Source organism: Polypterus senegalus, chromosome 11, assembly GCF_016835505.1.
Source record: "Polypterus senegalus isolate Bchr_013 chromosome 11, ASM1683550v1, whole genome shotgun sequence".
Lineage (NCBI taxonomy): Eukaryota > Metazoa > Chordata > Cladistia > Polypteriformes > Polypteridae > Polypterus > Polypterus senegalus.
The window spans coordinates 96,970,800-96,991,791 of record NC_053164.1 but is presented as its reverse complement, the minus strand read 5'-3'; the positions used below and the strand labels follow the sequence as shown (position 1 = coordinate 96,991,791).

The 20,992-nt window shown below is 39.8% G+C and overlaps 1 protein-coding gene across 1 annotated transcript in view; it reads left to right on the top strand.

Moving 5' to 3' along the window:
- LOC120539338 (sodium/calcium exchanger 1-like) overlaps positions 1-20,992 on the top strand; it is a 595,338-nt gene that overhangs the window by 550,785 nt on the left and 23,561 nt on the right. Inside the window, exon 6 of the mRNA XM_039769325.1 lies at positions 20,864-20,963. Coding sequence (XP_039625259.1) covers positions 20,864-20,963 — 100 coding nt within the window. The remainder of the gene's footprint in view (positions 1-20,863; positions 20,964-20,992) is intronic.

Genomic DNA, 20,992 nt, shown 5'->3' with positions numbered 1-20,992 from the left:
TCACTGACCCTGCAAATCGAAAAGTGTCCTCTCCCTCCTTTTCTTTCTTTTGCCTCCACTTTTTCTTTTGTCTTAATAATTTCACCTTTATTTATACCCAATTAGGCAAAAACATTCTGCTTCAGCAAAATATAAATTACTCTGCTCCATTCTGGATTCTTTGCACTCAAATAACAGGTCTGCTGCATAAAAATTTGCTGTGCTTCTGTTTTTGAATTCTGAGTCCTGCTCTGTTTCATTTAGCTTTCATTTCACACCCAAATGTGGTTCCTGGTTTTGGTGATTTTTTCCTCAAAAAACAATTTCTCCACAGCATTTACCATAAAAACAACATTGAGAAGATAATAAAACACAGTGTATGTATTGTTTTATCAGGCAGCATAACCATTATGTGAGTAAGTGTAAGCAGGTCTGTGAAGAACTGGCACCTTTTCCAGGGTTGGTTCCTCCCTTGTACTGAAAGCAGAGTGGATATCCTGCAGCCCACTGTGACTGTAAATTGGATTAATTGGCAGCAGAAAACCATTACCATTAGATCCCTCTCAGTAAATTCATAATTTAACTTCTTCTACTTCATTTGCTTTTTAACAACTTACAGAAACTGCAGATACCATAAACCTGATGCTCCTTAAGTAGTGTAGTGCTGTATATTATGACTACTAAATTAAATAAAACAAGACGCCTTTGCTGTTAGTGCTGTCATTGAACCTTATGAGCTTTAGTTTTTATTACTGTAACATACAGAACCCAAGTGTTAAAGTAAGAAGTTATAAGCAAACACACTCATGTTTGCTACTGTGACAGATAGAGGCTGCATCGCTCCCTTGAAACCTTTTCCACGACTCCAGACACCAGGAAAAAGTCCAAAAGTTGACTTTATTTAAATGCAACAGTGCACAAAGCATCCTCTCCTCCACTATACTCATACAAATAATCACAATAATACAATAACTCTCCACCACTCCCAGACGTGTTGCCACCCTTCCACCCGGCTCAGCTCGCTGTCTGGGAGCTCCCACAGTCCTTTTATTCTCCCTGACCCGGAAGTGTTCCCAATCCCCAGTCCATGTGATTCTTTATCACTTCCAGGTCAGGCACAAGCCCTTTTTGTCACCCCGGAAGTACGCCACTTCTGTCGTCGCTCCTCCTATGACGCACTTCCGGGTTATAAGGCACATATGACTGTTTGGCCCTCCCTGCAGCTCCCTCTTGCGGCCCCTGTAGTATCCAGCAGGGCTGTGTATAAAATCTACATAGTCCATGATTCCCTGCTGGTCTTCGGGGCACCTCCATACTGCAGGGAGGGCTCCATCTGGCGGCCTGGGGGTATTGGCCGAGATGACAAGCCAGCCATATACCACACTACGTAATTAAGATCATACAGAATTATATTATTACAGTATATAGTATTCTCCATCCTGCTCAGGGTCAGAGTGGGTTGACGCTTCCCATAAAATTTGGAGAGGAATCAAGGATAGGGCTTTCGTCCATTCCAAAGCTTACTGACACATACACCTTCACAGGGCCATTTTAAAATTCCTATTTAACCTGAGCGGCAGATCTATGTGATATGAGAGGAAAACCAGAATACAGCCAACACAGGAAGAAAATGGAACCTAAAGATTTGATCCTAGGATTTGTGTAACCATGGCACCACCATTTCACTCAGGTACAAGTTTACCTTTGTAAGTAATCCAAGTTCTATGTGTCTTTAAAGACTGAATAATGCATTTATATGAGGATACAGCTTCTTTCTTAATCCTAATCTTACACCTCTACTATTCGAAAACATGTTTTGAAATAAACTTGAGGTCACTGTGCAGATTTACCCAGAAGCATAAATCAACTTCTGAAAAACAGACAGCTTTATTCTACTAAAAATATAAGAGGGGATGGTCATTTATCACATCTGCCTTTCCTGACTGTAGGAGGCACAGAAGAGTCTTTGACCTTCCAACAAACCACCAAGTCAATAGACTCATTTCAGAGTACACTTTCAGATGGGTCCAGTTTATCATTATCATCAAGTATTCAGTCAGCCATGAGCCAGATATTATTTTATCTAGTTCCTTTCTTGCCAAGTATATTTCCCAAAGCCTTAAGGTTTTATACCGTAAATTCTTCTACTTCACACAGAATCCATGTTGTATCTCTAATAGTCAGCCTTCTGCCACATTGATCACTACACTGTTCTAAGTATGAATACTGCAGCAGATATTAAAATACCTATTTTATTTTTATTTTAGTTACACTTTGAAGGAAGATAAAATGATGAAGCAGTGGCTAGCAGTATTCTGTTACAGCTGTAAGGCCTAGGTTCAGTTCTTGGACTGTTCTGGGCCTACTTTGATTTTTAATAGTCTTTAAGGCTTAAATTTGACTTTTCTTTTTGAACTGCTGTTTCCTCCTAAATCCCAAAGTGTCATCATTAGTTATGCTAGATGAATGACCTTTGATGGATTGGGGTCCAGGATTGACTCCTGCACTGCACCAAATAAATGAGGTATATCATCCAACTTCCAGTGAACCTGAATGGAACAGAATATTTCAGAAAATGAACAGAATGATGAGATCAAAGAGTATATAGAAAAATACTTGAATCCAGTGAATAATAATTTTAAAAACCGTGAAAGCATAGAGACAATTACAAAACAATATTGTTAATTGTATATTTCTCAGATGCTTTAAATTAGAACTGCTTTCCCAAGGTGCTGTGCAGGTGCTTGCCAGGCCTGACCTGATAGATTCCTGCACTTTATATTGCTCTTGTAGGTAGTTTGCCATCCTTTAAAGGATGGCTCAGTATTGCTGCACTAGTTCGGATTCATGCAACTGTGGCAGGCGTGCCATTTTTATAGGCTCCCCTGCCTATAAAATACAGTAGGTAGAATGCCTGATCATACTGTTGGTGATGCCATCCCCAGGCTGCTGCAACTTGTCAGCACCTTAACATAGCTCTCCTTCCAAAGTTTCTGTTGCCACACAGACTCTTTGAAATGATTGGATGGTCTTCTCTTCTGGTGTGTATGTTGTGATGAGGGCACCACAGAAGGGGTCTTGAGCGTTGGGTTATCAGGTGGAGCAGCAGGGATGCAGGGCACCGAGCTGTCAAGAACTGTCAGCAGAGATGTTGAGTACTGCACTATCTTCCTGTGCAGCAAAGGTGTTTTAACCCTGCACTTCTGTGCAATGATCTGTCCATTATATTTGGGTAACTGAACCTTCTTATGTGGAGCTGCAGATGTTACAATCACTTGCCTGTCTTCCTTCCTGAACTGATGGTGCAACCAATGTTCCAGATCCAAAACTCTTCTTTTAGACTCTTCCTCCTCAGCTGTTCTGTATCACTGTTTTGATATTCATTATCCTTCAACTGAACAGTCTTGTCACTTGCTCTGTCTCACATTGCTCACCTAAGATCAATGGCAACACAATCTGCCACACTTTCCATAGCACCATGAACTGATCCAGATCCAAGCCAATGGACCTTATCAGATTGGGAAGCAATAGTGGAGCTGTGGCAGTAGCAATCTTTCAGCTGTCTTCTTCCTTGTACTGATGCTGCAAGTGACATTACAGATCCTGAATCTCAGCCTCGGGATCTACCAGCAACTTATCAGAATGGACCAGCAAGTCCATTTTGAGTCTGTGCACCACGCTTGACATCAATATTGCACCTCTTACTCTTTACATCGCTCTTTTAGGTAGCTTACTGTTTTTAGAAGGACTGCACACTATTACCATACTATGTCAGCCTTGCTATTTTTATAGGCTCCCCTGGAGCTGGCTCTGGATGCTGCTTATTTAAATGTTAATGTCACCACTGATACTTTTGGAACTTATTTTTGCAGATGGAACACAGACAGGTTAAGTGTGTTAGTTAGGGATATGCAGTGAGTTAGAGGTGTGGTGTGAACTGGCAGTTTGAGGTTGTGTTAGAGATAGGGGTAGGATTAGAGTAATCCAAAATCAATATCCTACCGCACCATACCACAGGTTAAAGTATATATAAAGCAAATTAATTATTTCAAAGTTAATATTTAATATTAATAAAATCAACTAGAACAGAAGTCTTTTTTTAATTGTGCCAAAAAGATTTTAAAAAATGAATTATACTATTCTGATTTTGCCAGTCTGATAAAACCAGAATCACATATTCCATGCGTGTACAATACAATATTAAACAGCAGTTTATTCTTTCATAGTTAAAAATCCATTTAATTAGCACAATAACCATACTGGGAGATTTTACTCTCTAAACAGTATATAACAGAGGACTAAATGACAAGGTCGGAGCCCTACAAGTGTTCCTCATCATTTACCCTGCAGGTGTGCTTGCTTGCATAGTAAATTATTATTCTAAATTACAGTGCTTCGTGTAACCTTCGATATAGCAACTAGAATGTTTAATGTTTAAGAAGCTTAAATTTCTTATTACAAATATATAATAGAAGAAGTGGCAACCAGTATAGCAAACATGAAGAATTATTACTGGAGAGATGCAGGGCTTAAATGTACTATAAGGAAGGCATCATTCCTGTGCTTGGATCAAAATGGAGGTGGTACTTTTGAGCCATAGAAATTATTGAAGGACAGTGGGGAGCCACCTAAAGTGTTTCCAAGTCTGTGTTCAAAGGTAAAATTGGAACCAGAGGGATTATGCATAGATTCTTCCTGCACAGTGGAGACGTCTAGCTACCTGAATCTTCACATCTTAGTTGGAGCTCAGAGGTTCTGTAACACCTGTTGCTTCCAGAGGACGCTCTACTCATTTGGTCACAATTCTTCTTGACAACATACTGTACTTAATCCTGGAAGTAGTTTTGACAAAAGCAAAAGTAGTTTAGTTTTGAGTCAGGAGGGTAGTTTTTGCTACAAGCTAAGTGGATAGGCAAAAGGTAGGAAGTAGGTGACACAGTTGGAGATGAGACTGGAAGCTGTTTACTTGGGTAAGTAGTCAGACACCACAATACGCTGTATATAGATACAGGTGAAAGATCAATTTAGTGGCAACAGGGTTATTATTATTATCCTATTTTTAGTAGATACCTTTATCCACAGTGTGTTACAAAGCAAACCATAATAAATTTGTATAGTATAGTGAATTCAGAAGTACTTAGGATGCACCTGACCACAGTCTTTGGTGCCATATTAAAGGTTCTCAATGCTTACTGTATATAAATGAGGTATTTCAGTTTTTGATTTGATTACATTTGCAAACATGTTTGAAAACATGTTTTCATTTTGCTACTACGGGTTATTGATTGTAGAGTTAATGGCACAAATGGTACATTTATTAATTTAAAATTAAACCTAGAACATAATGAAGTGTCCAGAAAGTGTCTGAATATTTTTTAATCTACTGTATAAGTGTTTAGTTGTATGAAGTTAAAAAAATTTAAATACAAATTCAAGCACAAGATATGTACTGTCACATTTAGTTCAGGTACTAGATAGAAAAGGAAATTTCAACAATGACAAAACTGTCTGACAGTTTACTATGTTAGTATGAGAAGGAGAGAAATCTAAACAGTTCCAAGTTGCATTGTAAAGGTAGATATCAGCAAGAGGTACCTGGACATGGACTTTGTAGAAGATCAATGGTCATGATTATTGTTTTTCTTTTTTTGTAACTGTATTATGTTTTACTACCTTTGTTCATAGCTGTTATTGAAATAAACCCCTTATTTGTGCTATTTTGGCCTCCTTGCCTTGCGAGAGTCCCACACAGAGCACAATATCAAATCCTTGCCTTGAGCTTCCTGTATGGAGTTTGCACTTTTCTTTTGAGTTTGTGTTAGTTTTTTTTTTTTTTTGCTCAGATTTCTCCAGTTTTTCTGCTATGTTCTATAGAAGCACTTCTTAGATTAGCAGAAATCTCTACATTGGCGTGAGCATGAAGTGTTTGCGTAAGTATGTGCCACACTCGGACTAATACTGATTCTCACTTTTTCCCACTGCTGCTGGGAAAGATTCTGGCTTCCCACAACTTCCAACAGGATAAGTGGATTAGAAGATTCAATTGAAGGTTGAGTGTATATGTGTTTAAAGCTTTAAGGCTCGCAGACCACAGCAATATATAAGAATGACAGCTTATTTTTTTACCTCTGGCTACACCGTCAGTTTTCTTCAAATGACAGCAGTTTTTCAGTAGAAATGCAAAATCTATGTGTTAGCTAGTCATTTTAGTTTAGTCTGTGCACCAGATCAGATTTTATGGGAGTAACAGAGTATGTTATTTTGTTGATTTATTTTATCAATTTTCATTTGAAAAGTAATATTTAATTTAGTTCATAAACATACTACACACAGCAATGTGTTGTCAGATCAGGGTGAACTGCTCAAATGTAGTAGGTCTATTTTTCTGAATTGTGATTTTATCATAAAAAGTCTTGACTATTGTCTTGATTAGCTGTGTGTACTTGTAAAGGCATCCATTCAGCGTACTGTATATCATATGAAATCATGGCCTCCGCCTGCCATGGAAATGCTGGTAAGTTTTATGTGTTAGTATAAAAATAGCATCACGTGATAAATTATGCTGGAATGAAACTCTTTACTACTAAAATATAAATGTTAGAATTGAATTGTTGATTCTCATATTTTTAGTACATTATTTCAAGACAGGATTAAACCTTGTAAGATATAAGTGCTAAGACCATTCCATGCCACACTTATACATGCATAAATATGCAGTCACATTTACTTTTTTTTCTTTTTATTATAAAGGAAAAATGAATAGTAATATTACAAAACTTTACAATTTTACTGACCTGACTCGCTTACTGTTCTGCAGCACAGAAAACAAAACACTAAAAATCACCAAGAAATGTAACTGCCTAGTAATAACATGACCATAAACAACATTTCCAATACTCAAAAATATACAAAATAAGGACAAAGACAATTTATGGGGCATATAAATAATTTAAGGGTTAAGTATTTAAAAAGTAAATTATAACAAATCAATTTTCAAAGAGATACCTTTGAAGTGGAAATTATATGTCTTTTTAAAGTAACAAAAAGAAAATCTATATGTTGGGGCATCTTATTGCAGATTTTTGTGTAGATGTAAAAAATGATCTTTACATATAAGTTCATATGTGTTAGCCCAGTGACATTCCTGGCCTTTAGATTATTGTGGAACTACAGTAGATACTAACTAAAGGAGAACGACAGTTATTCTGAGGCTGAAAGTAAAACTTAATTGCCAAATTACTTTTATAGTTAGAAACATTCAAGACATTAGCTTGGGACAATGCAACACAATGATTAGTCCAAGAAGGAGTTTAACATGAATCTTCTATGCCTCATTGTGAAGACTTTTGCTTGGTTCAATGATGTCGTCAGTGGTAAGGGATCAAATTGGGAATAATAACTGATTTTGAAAAGTATAATTAGCTGGGATTAAGTACTGGGAGCAGTGATAGAAAAATACGGTGTAATTTTATTAGAAACAAAGAGTTTCTGATTAAGTTTTTTTAATTAGCTTGTATATATGGATCTGATAGCTAAGGCGGGAGTCAACATAAATACTAAAATGTTCATAATCATCTGTAATATTTAAATTTGGTTTATAAATGTAATGGGGTGTGACATTGAAAAAGTTTTTTCTTTGAGGATTTTTTTTTACATTTATGAACAACCAAGATCAAAAGGTGTTTTGAAATAATGTCATCCACATTTCGATTAGAAAGGAAGATTATTTCTTTGATCCAACCTGCGAACTTTGCAACCAAGTCCCAGCCTCAACAGGTCACATGTTCTGGGCCTGCACCAAATTAACATTATTCTGGACAAAAATTTTTAATTACCTTTCAGACAGCCTTGGTCTCACAATCCCTCCTAACCCATTAACAGCTGTGTTTGGGGTTCTTCCAGAGGGTCTTAAAGTGGAGAAGGACAAACAAATTGTGATTGCATTCACTACACTTTTGGCACGCAGATTAATTCTGATAAACTGGAAGAACCCAAACTCTCCTCTTTTAAGTCAGTGGGAAACTGATGTGTTATACTATTTGAAATTGGAAAAAATCAAAGTCCAGTTAGAGGATCCATGCAGACTTTTTTCAAAACATGGCAGGATCTAATCAGTAATATTTTAAAATAAGTTCATCAAGCACAGAGAATTTATTAATTTAGGTATGTTTAAAAGCCTTAAATTTTATGCCGTTTGGCTTGCTCTCTCTCTCAGGGGTGGGGATCGATCTGTTCTTAACTCAATTTTTCTTTTTGTAAAAACTTGATTGCTTTGTATGGATTGCAATAAAATTAATAAAAAAAAAAAAGATTACTGTATCATTAACTTATAAAAGACAATTAAATTATTTAGAAGCAGATGAGAGATCATTTACAGCATATAAAGAAGAAAAAATAAAAGACCCAAATACTTCCTTGTGGTACCCTAATACTGTATTACACAGAACTTGCCGCAAACTAAATTGTAGAAAGAAAGTTTAACTTCTTACAGGGTATGCGTATTTTGCAATGTGGGAGGAAAGTGGAATACACAGTCACATGACAGCAGGCAAACTCCACACTGAGAGTAATGGTGCCATGTAATACACATCTGTTTCTATGTGGTCAGCCATACTAACCACTGCACCAACATCTTTCAATGACAAATGTAATTTTTTTTTATCTTTTATTGAATTTAGTAAAAGCATATAACATTCCATATAATCGACTTAACAAAACGAAATTCAAGTCAACCCCCACCCATGAGAAAGAGTGGAATATAAATAAAATATCTGGCCTTTCCTGAAATATTAGATAGATAGATAGATAGATAGATAGATAGATAGATAGATAGATAGATAGATAGATAGATAGATAGATAGATAGATAGATAGATAGAACAACAAACAAACAAACTTTATTTGTACCCAGTGTATAACGTTAAATTGCATCCAGCCTTGCAAGCAGTCCTCCAACTTACAGGGAAAGCATGGGGGTTGGTGACAAGATTGGCACTCCAGCCACTGTAAAAAAACTTCACATATCTCTTAGACGACAGACAGGACTTGTTTCTGCTATCCATAGGAGTAGCTCTGCAGCAGCCGCCCACAGAAAGGCTGCTCGTGTCATGAAGTGGATGGGGGAAAGCCCCTGGGAACCTCTGTCTTTGGAAGAGTCAAAGCCATACTAGAGTCGATGGGGTCAGGCCTGGTAGGGATCAGAATTTGTGTAGTGCTGAGGCATCGCCATCTGCTTGGCAGCACTCTGGTCTAAATTTGAGGTGGCCCATCCGGGTAAGCACGTAGAACGTCTTGTCTTTCTGGCATGATGATCATCTTCCTCTGTTGTCGGAAAAGCTTTGTAAATTCCATATTTCAGTGTTGGTGGTACTCTCTGAGGTGTGCAGACCTGGGATTTACCAGATCTCTGTAGGTGGGTAAACCTTTTATTGGTCTGGTTGCTCTGATGACTGTCATACTCAGAGATTAGCTGTTACTGTGGTGGATCGGCTCCTTGCAATGGTGTCCGATGTCACACCTTTCAAAGAGCATATCATGAGGCTCAGATTACGGCACTCTCTGGGTGCCTTGTCTGTTGTCTCAGTGTATGCTCCAACTACAGTGAGTGATCTTTTGGTGATGGAGACATTTTATTCGCAGCTTCACACTATGGTTGATGGGTGCCCGCAAGGTGACATTCTTCTGGTCATGGGTGACTTCAATGCTGGCTGGCTATGAGGATTATGTCGGTCCCCATGAGTCTGGTGACCATGGTGAAAGTGGCTCCATGTTACTTGACTTTGTAAAAGGTCAGGGGCTACGGATTACTGGGTCCTGGTTCCAGCACCCTGAGCCGCATCGTTGGACTTTATACTCCAATACTGATGGTGCAGTGAAGGAGAATGATCACATCCTTATGGGCAGACGTTGGAGGGTTTTTTCAAAATAGCAAGGTCTACAGAAGTGCCCAGTTTGTGAATTCTGACCACAGACTTGTTGTTGCTACCCTGAAGATCATGCATAGTATCAATGGACTACCACCTAGTAGGAAAATGAGGCTGTACCTGGCCAGATTCCAAGATCAGGCTGTTTCTGGTGAGTTTGCACCAGTTTATGGGCGGAACTTGCAGACTTGTGTGCGACTGCCGATCCTAATGTGATGTGGAAAACCTTCCGTGACAAGAACATGAAGGTTGCTGAGGGTTGTGTTGGTGTTACCAGTGTTCCCAAAAAGAGGTGTTTCAACTCATATGGCAGTTGGGATATCATTGAAAGGATTCATGGCGCACAGCGTGATGGCATCTCTGGTCTGTATCATAAACTGAGAAGGATGTCTGCGAGGGCCCTGAGGGCAGATAAGGAAGCATTTGTTAAAGGAGTCTGTGAGCAAGTGACACACCATCTATGGTCTAGTGACCCACATCATGCTTACAGAGGAATTGAAGCGTTACACATATCTAGATCTGTTCCTTGAAAATTCACAGTCAGGGTGGCTGATGAAATGAGCCTAACAGATGACACTTCAATTTGTGAACTGTTGGCCGGGCTACTTTGAGCAGTTGTTTAAATCTGATACTCCGGCTAGGACATTGGATATCTCTGGGTCCACGGTTCTTCAGGCTGATCCTCCAATTAAATGTGAGCCACCCAATCTCAATGAGATTACACAGGTGGTGAACTAGCTGAGGGTAGGGAAGGCTGAAGTGACATGTGGTATCCGGGATGAAGTTCTCCGGGCTGGTGATGTCTATCCTTCTGACATTGAAAACAATCTTTGCTTCCATTTGGGAGACAGGCATCATCCCAATTGACTGGAAAATGGGAACTGTTGTCCCTATCTGGAAAGGGAAGGGTGATTGCCAAAATTAAGGCAACTACAAAGGGATAACACTGCTCTCAGGGCCAGGTAAGATCCTTGCTAGGGTCATCCTCAATAGAATCTGTTATCACTTGCTCACCTACCAGCGACCTGAGCAGTCTGATGTTATACCTAAGAAGTCTACCATCAACCTCATCCTGGCACTGAGGGTTTTAACTCTTTCAGGGCTGATGTTGACTTTTGTCAAAATTCGGGAGTAGAGGACAGTAATCAGCTATAAACTGCAAGAAAAGTCGCCCTTACGTTTTAGTTCAACTCTCTTTGCAAGAAGGAAAGTTACATAGCTTTGCTGATTTAACCTTGATTGATTCCCTACGCGTGCATGAGTAGCGAAGAGCAAACAACCTCTAAAATGGCATCAACATCTGGCGAGAGACCAAAGCGAATGTGCAAAGCAAAATACTCCATGGACGTTTTACGTAATTTTGTTCAATAGGACTCCGAGTTTGATGCAAGTGATCTGGAGATGGATATCAAAAACAAAAGTGAGGTACCAGCGTCATCTCAATTGGTCCCCAGTCAGGGGTGGCTCTAGGCTCGTGGCGGCCCTGCGCAGAGAAAGAATCAGTGGCTCCTTCGCCCTCCAATGTCAATATGGTATCTTATGCACGGCGGATGGCCACGTCCGTTGCGGACACTGCATAGCCGCCACGTGCTCATGACACAAACGTTTAACTTTTGCCGACATTTGCCGCTGCGTTTTTAGCTGTGTCGTTATTTTATCTTTCTGTTTCATATTCAATATTTATTGGTGTGGCGGCCCTGCGCAGGTGCACAGTTTGCACATGCCTAAGGCCGCCCCTGCCACAGCTGATCGTGGTGCTGAACACTTTTGTGTAGCTGATGCACCTACAGCAGCGTTTGACTGGGAGAACCACCACTTATGATGACAAGAGGTACAAACCATATTGCATCACACTACAACCGCCAGTGCCACCCACCTGCTGTGCGAAGACTGGCAGGCAACTGGCACACCGTGCATTCCTGTTGATCAACGAGGTGCCCCCATGCAGCGACTGCCGCCAGGGATGCCAAACATGTGCCAATAGCAGCCACAGCACATAGCAACAGACGTTTTATGTGGACTTATATGTGAAACCATTGCTTTGTGTGCTTTCCAGAAAACTGAGTTTTTTAGAAAAAATATTCAGCCCTCAAAGAGTTAATGGAGCACAAATATGAATAACGAGTTTCTGTGTAACCTTTTCCTTTTTCTGTAAAGCCTTTGACTCAGTTGATTGAGCTTCCCTGTAGAAAATCCTGAGACTTCATGGGATCCCCTCAAGTTTGCTGGATATCATGGGTGTCCTGTACACTAGTTCTGTGAGTGCTATGAAGAGTGGACAGGGTTGTTGGGTCCAGCGGCTGTGGGGCATCTGTTGGTGAATAAAGGCTTACTGATCTTCACTTTTCTGATGATGCTGCGATCTTCGCGAAATCAATGGAGGCCCTGATCAGGGCTCTTGAGAGACTGAGCGAGAAGTCTGAATGTCTGGGCTTGCGAGTGTCCTCGAAAAAACCAAGATCCAGGCCTTTAATGAATGATAATGAATCCTTGGATAAAACTTGTTTGACTTTGTGTCAAATGAGCAGTTCCTCACGGAGTCCCAAATAAGGCACATTTCCTGCATTGTGAAGGAGCGACAGTTATGGCACTATGACCATGTGGTGCAATTCTCTGAAGGTGATCCAGCTCATATGATCCTCACTGTTCACAAACCCTGTGTCTGGACCAGGCCAAGGGGACGCCCACATAACACCTGGATGCAGCAGATGAATAATAAATTCCAGAGGGTGGGACTGGACCATGTGTCTGCCTGGAGGCTTGCCAACCATGATCCCAAGCTGTTTTGTTGTGTTGTGTGTGCGGCAATGGGCTGGATCGGTGCATGCTCCCCACTTTGAACTCACCTGGGGGAAATTTGGCTTTTCACAGAAAATCTTTAAATAAATAAATAAGAAATAGGTAGATAAATAAGTAAATAAATATACACACACACTGTGCTCTGAACATACATAAAACATAGAAATTCAAATGAAAGAAAACATCTGACTTGGCTGTCACAGTCACAATTAGGCATTATGCAGGCATATTGCTGTTGATATAAGGAGCCCCAGGTAGCATTTCTTGACACACTTCTGCCAAATAATTCATTAGCTGAAAGTTCTCAGTGTTTGTATGTCAGAGAGAGGACATCCAGCATTGTTTATAATGAAACTCTGTTTTGATTTCATTCTCTCCTTTGCTGCTACTCCCAACTGGGTACGGAAATCATCCCTTAATTAAGCCTGCCCTTTTACCTAGCTTGTGAATTTGGTGGGTCTTTCCTGAAGTGATGTTACCAGCCCAGCACACCATAGAGTAGAAAATCACAGTTGCCATCTCAGAGTGGTAGAAGATGTGAAGAATGTCACCACCCACACTAAAGTTCCTCTGTGTTCCAAAACAAGCCCAACTTTTTATTAATGTGTCCCCCTCCAAGTACTTGTAGGAGTGGACCACTTCTTGAACAGTGACCAGACAAAAAGGTTTTTTAGTTTGGTGAAGATAAATAACCAGTTGTTTGGTTTTGTATATATTAAGATGTAGACAATTCTCTTTTCACCAAAAAATAAAGTTCTGCACCAGACTCCAATACTCTGTCTCATCCCCTTTATCTATACAGCCGATAAGTGCAGAATCATTATAGAATTTCTGGAAGTGACATGACCTGGTATTAAATTTATAGTCTGAGGTGTAAAAAGTGTGGTGCTCCAGTGTTGCTCACATTCTTATCAAAGACACTGTACTTGGGCCTCACAGACTGTGGTCTGCCTGACAGATAGCCCTTTATCCAGGACACCACATGCTCATCCACCTGCATATCTCTGAGGTTACCCCTTAACAGGGATGGCTGGATGGTACAGAAGGCACTGCAGAAATCAAAAAAAATAATCCTTACAGTACTGCCAGCTCTGTCCAGGTGAGAATAAGCCCTGTAGAGGGGCCCAGCAGATAATTGCATCCTCCACTCCAGTTTTTTCTGATAGGTAAATTGCAGTGGGTCCAGGTGATCAACCACAAGTGGTCTCATATACTGTAGTCCCAGACCAGGCTCTCAAAGGTCTTAGTGATGTGTGACGTAAATGCCACTGGTCTGTACTCATTAGGTGAAGAGACGCGTGCCTTCTTTGGAACAGGAACAGTGCAATGTGACTCTTATTTATTACAGTATTTTTTTTTCTTGGCATGCTGTGCATGAAAGCTTCAACATGATCCACTATGTTTCTAGGATTATCTGCTTTCACAATTACTTTAATGTCACTGTGCATAAGAGATTAATGTCAGATTACTGTCTTTCAACTTTGATCCTGAACGGTCAGAATCAGTTTGGTATATCCTTTGTTCAATGCAATGTAAGACAGAGTAAACATTTGAAACTGTACACTGCAGACTTTTTGCTGGAATAACCCTTTTATATAGATCATACAGAAGTAAATTAAATCATTCAGTTTGCATGAGCTACATAATGACCTCCCCACCATAATTAATCAAAGTGACACAAAAGGTTTTTTAGGGATGAAGTTGTGTGGCAATAAAATTTTCAGTCAGGCTTTTTTCTTTTCATTAAGAGAGTGTGTGCTCTGCCTACAGCTGGAGCAAAGGAAAATGGCAGTGTTTACAAGTGAAAAAATTTACTAAATTATCTCTGTTTTGCCTCTGTCTGTCTCTTAGTAGTTATAATTTCTTATTCTTAAATTATGTCAGTATATGTTTAGTTTTTTAACAGGAAATCAGTTTTGTATAATAGAATAGCATAAAGACATTCTGGCAAACCAGAGCCCTACTAATACTATTACCAGTTTTTGTGATTTTTTTTTATTTTTTTGTTTTGTTTTATTTATTTATTTATTTAAATTTTATTTTATTTTATTTAGGTAATTAATTTTGTGATATTTATTTAGGTAAATAATAGATATTTTCCCAGACATTCAAAGTTCCACTGTTCATAGCATTTTAGTCAAGGTGTTAGTAAGTGCACACAGAACCACAACATTCCAAGTCCAATCTTTAGCTTGGACTGAGCAGGCTAGTTATATATTGTGGTGGGTGGCTGTGCCCAGCTCGAATGCCTGGAAGGACTGGGAGAGGGACTATGCCTCCCCCGGACCATGAAAGAGCAGCCGTCCTGGTTGGTATGGGGGCCATCAGAATTGAGCATGGAAGCTCAACCCTATAGGGGCCCGTGGCCACCGCCAGGGAGCACCCAGGCACCCAGTCGATTGTGGAGCTCTGGATGTCAGCACTTCCGCCACACCCGGAGGTTCTGGCAGAAGGAATACCAGGGACTCCCGGAGTGCTTCTGAGTGCTCATGCAGCACTTCCGCCACACCAGGAAGTGCCACAAGAAGTTCATCAGAGGGCACCTGGAGCATGTCCGGATGGGGATAAAAGAGGTCGCCTCCTTCCGGTCATGAGCCGGAGTTGGGAGGTAGAAGACAAAGCTCAGAGGAGAGGAGTGGAGACAGTGAAGGAAGGACTTTTGGAATGCCCAGACATAGGGGTGTTTGGAGTAGGGACACTGGGTTGTGTGCGGGACTGTGTTCATTGTACATATTGTAAATAAATACATATGTATTTTGGAATAGTTGGTGTCTGCCAGTTTGTGTTCGGGCTGGTTTTCCACAATATCTTTTGCTGTCAATGTTAATAATACATGTTAAAAAGGTGTGCTCTTACTTACAAAGCATCTTCTGATAGGGCTTAATGATGAAAAGTGCTATATAAACCAAACATCACTTAATTGTTATCTTTGATGGCCAGCATACAACAAAGCTAATGTTCTTGTTTGCTTTTGACAGTTTTATTTATTGAGCAAGCAGCTTAACAGAGTATTTCCCTTTTAATTTAGACTATTTAATTTAGTAGAAAAGGGATGGTACTGTGGTTCATGGTTAACACTGCAGCCTCACACCTCCAGGGTTTAAACTCCAGTTAAGATATCTGTATTTAGTTTTCTTCATGTGTGAACTTAAAAACAGTTTTGACTAGAACAGGCAGTTACAACAGTGCAAAATAATTTGCAAACCACTAGTCAATATGCAAAATATCATCATCTAGGGAGTATTAGGGAGTATAGTTTGCTGAACCCCTATTGTACTCCTTGTTCAATAAGGCTAGTGTGGCCAGAAACCCGTCCAACTACATAATTAGTTTTGCCAATGACACGACAATTATAAGTCTTATCACCAATGATGATGAAAAGTCTTACAGAGAAGAGAATAGTCTTCCTGAATGACAGCAAAAAAAGGACCTGGTCAATGTATGAAGGAAACATGAAACACTCCCATCCACATCTAAGGGAATATAGTGGAGAGGAATGAAAAAATGTCATTTCTTAAAATCACTCTTGCTTTTGTAAGTTTTTTAATTGGACACAAAGAACAACCCATCTGTACTCACCAACATGATTTATAGGTGCACAATGGAGTTCATCCTTACTGGCTGTATTACTTCCCAGTACCAGCTTCTGGTATAAACTCAAGATCACAAAGCAATAAAAATGTAGTTGAAGTAGGCGATCTTCAGGACACAGATAATACTTTCTTCCATATGTAGACAAGTTGTATTATTAAAGACCTCATCCATTATGAATGGTCAATTTCTCCCTCCTTCGTCTTGGCAAACACTAAAACAGGCCTATTAAAATGGAGGCCCACAGGCCACATGCAGCCCAGAAGCAATCTCTGAGTGGCCCAGCCCGTGGTCTCCAGACTGCAACTAAATGGTCGCAAATGTGACCAAAAATAGGCTTTGGCGATTATCATTTCTACTTATTTTACCAGTGACAAATGAAATCATTGAAACTTTAAACTATTATATTGCAACAGATGCAAAAATCCATTTTTGATTGTTACGTGGATGTGCTGTTAACATATGTATTGGTATGGGCTCCCCTTGCATATCTCTGAACCGCATAAAGGCTGTTTTATACCTCTTGCTGGGTGCAAGGGAGTTGAGGTGAAAATGACAACAGAATTATAGATGTGCATGGGAAAATATTTCTAAGTACACAGCACTGCTGACGGCATGGCCGTGAATTTCAATGAGAGGCTGATTACGCTTGTGCCAGAATAATGAACAAAGGGCGGAATATGACAAAGCCTGTCATCAAAACAAAAGGTAGGCATGCAAAACAATTGAAATTCCTCTGCCCATCATATAGGTCCCCTGTTATGAAGATATCTGTGACCTGTGGAAATCAGTTGTCCTTTCTGATTTCGTGCAGGCTAATCCATTTTCATGCCATATGTGGTGCTTTGCTCATAAACATTTACTTGAGTAGTTTTTTTCTGGGGAAAAAAAAACAATTTCCACAGGAAAGACTTTGTTTTGGAACTCAAATTTAATGTCTGTTATATGAGTATTTAAAACTGTGTGAATTAAATAGTTTAAGTTCTATGAAACAAAAATCCCTTGCCTGTCACAACCACCCCTTTAAATTGAGTGAGGATCTCATATTTCAAAAGCGAAACCAAAGTTATTGCTAATACTGTGCACTTGTTTTAATTTTATGATGCAGTTTGAGATGTGCCAGGTCAGATGTGAGAAAAATGTTTGTTTTTTATTTCAAGAGTGGAAAAAAATTATTGCTATTACCTCAGATTCTGTTTTTTGATAACTGTTCAAAAAATTAAAGGAACACTTTGAAAACACATCTGATTTCAATGGGAAAAAAAATCATGCTGGATATCTATACTCATATGGACTGGGTAATGTGTTAGGAACGAAAGGATGCCACAGCGTTTGATGGAAATGAAAATTATCAACTTACAGAGGGCTGAATTTAAAGACACCCCTGAAAATAAAAGTGAAAAAATTATGTGGCAAGCTAGTCCATTTTGCCGAAATTTCACTGCAGCATCTCAAAATCATACTCAGTAGTTTTTATGGCCCCCACGTGCTTGTATGCATGCCTGACAATGTCAGGGCATACTCGTAATGAGATGATGGATGGTGTCCTGGGGGATCTCCTCCCAGATCTGGACCAAGGCATCACTGAGCTCCTGAACAGTCTGAGGTGCAACCTGATGGTGCCAGATGGACCAAAACATAATGTTCCAGAGGTGTTCTATTGGATTTAGGTCAGGCAAGCAAGGAGGCCAGTCAATGGTATCAGTTCCTTCATTCTCCAGAAATTGCCTGCATACGCTTGCCACATGAGGCTGGGCATTGTCTTGCATTGGGTCTGACAATGGGTCCAGTTTCATCCTAATACCTAATGGCAATCAAGGTGCCCTTGTCCAGCTGGCAGAGGTCTGTGCATCCCTCCATGGATATGCCTCCTCAGACCATCACTGACCCACCACCAAACCAGTCATGCTGAATGATGTTACAGGCAGCATGATATTCTCCACGTCTTCTCCAGACCCTTTCACGTGTGTCACATGTGTTTAGGGTGAACCTCATCTATGAGAAGCACTGGGCAGCAGTGGTGGATCTGTCAATTCTGTTATTCTGTGGAAAATGTCAATCGAGCTCCATGGTGCCAGGCAGTGAGCACAGGGCCCACTAGTGGACATCGGGCCTCAGGCCACCCTCATGAAGTCTGTTTCTGATTGTTTGGTCAGAGACATTCATACCAGTGGCCTGCTGGAGGTCATTTTCTAGGGCTCTGGTAGTGCTCATCCTGTTCCTCCTTGCCCAAAGAAGCAGATGCCAGTCCTGCTGATGGGTTAAGGACCTTCTATGTCCCTGTCCAGCTCTACTAGAGTACAGTAATTGCCTTTCTCCTGGAATCTCCTCCATGCCCTTGAGACTGTGCTGGTAAACACAGCAAACCTTCTGGTAATGGCACATATCAATGTCCCATCCTGGAAAAGTTGGACTATCTGTACAACCTCTGTAGGGTCCAGGTATCGCCTCATGCTACCAATAGTGACACTGACCATAGCCAAATGCAAAACTAGTGAAAACAAATCAGAGAAAATGAGGACAAAAAAATGTCAGTGGCCTCCAACTGTTCAACCATTCCTGTTTTGGGAGTCATTTCATTGTTGCCCCTCTAGTACACCTGTTGTTAATTTCATTAACACCAAAGCAGCTGAAACTGATTAACAACCCCCTCTGCTACATAACTGACCAGATCAACATCCTAGAAGTTTCATTGACTTGATGCTATACTCTGATTATGTGTTATTATATATATATATAAAAAAGGAGGCCAGAAAACAGAAGTGATGTCAGCAGTGGATTGGCCGTCACTCTTCCATTCTGCAGAAAGAGGAAGAGAGAAGGCATGAGCCCACAAGTTAGCTCACAGCGCCAACCCCTGGTTTGGCGGGTAATTACCATCACCAGAGCCCTTAAGGTCCTTCTCATGTGCATGTGGGTGACTATATATGTGCACTATATATGTACATTTGCATTTTGTCATGTTGTATTTAATTTTTGCATAGTTTATATCAGTTGTCTGCTGTTTGTTTACAAGTACTGTAAGAGGTTTATTGCACTGTATACATTTGAAATTAACTTAAAATTGAAAAGTGAACTTGGACTTGAAAAAAAAAATGTCTTATGTGTTCAAATTCATTTTTACTCAACTTCCATCTATCGTCCCTTTTCCTTCATGTTGATGACCTAATTTTAAATTAACACCCGGAATCCAACATTCATATTTCCATCATAATATAAGTTGTTTCAGTTATATCTCCTCTTCATGTGCATTTGCTTAAACTGAAAATTCCATCATTGTTTTCTCACAGATAATGTTGTTCAGTCCTGGAATCAATCTAGTAGTTTGTCTATTAATCATCTCTGCTGCTGTTATATCTATACAAATAGACCAGATATGAGACCTTATAAGTATGTTATATACAGTAGCTTATGGATACTCACCATGACTTGCACTCGACACATTGTAACCCTAATATCCTATTGTCCTTCTTAATTGCATTTGTATACTGCCTGGTTGTACATATTGTCCACTATGACTCTTTTCATAAAATGACCTTTCAAATTTAAGACTTCACTCCTATGTAATAATATCTAATATTAGAAAGTAACTAGTCAGCTTTTTAGTTCTGTCATTACTAACATTAATTATATGAATTAAAAAGAGCAGAAGTCCAAACATTGATCCTTCTGACTTTTAACTTGGATTGATTTGGAAACATGTCTTTGCACTTAACTCTTTTCCTTGTGTATCAGAGTCAATACTGCACCCATTTGCTCAGTGTCTAATTAATTTCAAGTTTGTTTTGATTTGCTCACTATTTTCTCACAAATTACATGATGAGCTCTGTATGGACTTTCAGTCATTTCTAATGTACATCCCAAAGATGTGAATGTTAAGTTAGTATGAATAAGTGCAGATCTGTATGCAAGTGGTCCCTAAGAAGAATTGGCACTCTGTTCAGGACTGGGGAGTGCCTGATACACAGAAAATGACAAAGATATTTTTCTGTAACACTCTCAACCTCTGAAACCAGTGTCCATGCCCAAATTATGTAAAGTACAAGTGAATCCCTTAGTTTTACCGCAATGCCTTAAGCATGTTTCAAGGGATACATAGAATGTCATTCAATTTCATGAGGTGTCATGAGTGTAAGCTACTTATAGGGTCCTGAGTCATCTTTTGACTACAAACCATACTCTAGGCTGAGAACTAACTACAGTTACATATGCATATATTGTGCATATACATGATAGGACAGTATAGTACAGTGGTTAGTAATATTTCTGCAAGGATTCTGCATTCAAAACCCATACTCATTCACTGTCTGTATGGAGTCTGAGTGTTCTCCACATTTCTGCATGGTTTTTTCTCTGGACATCACACACTTGAAAGATGCATTAGATTAATTGGTGATTCCAAAGTGGCCCTGTGAGACTCCATGATGGACTAACACCCAAGGGTTGGTTTCTTTCTTAAGTCTGATGTGGATGGGATTCATAAAGTTCTGCTATATACATGGTCCCCTCTCTATGCTGTGCTTCAATTACTGAGCAAATTAAATAGTCTCCTGTTCTTTTCTGTTTTCACAGAGTACCGTTGACAAGCTTATCAAGAAAACTAACCTTGCTCTTGTGGTGGGCAGTAGTAGCTGGAGAGAGCAGTTTGTGAGTGCTGTCACAGTCAGTGCAGGTAAGAACAAACCTCTAATTTTTAGGACT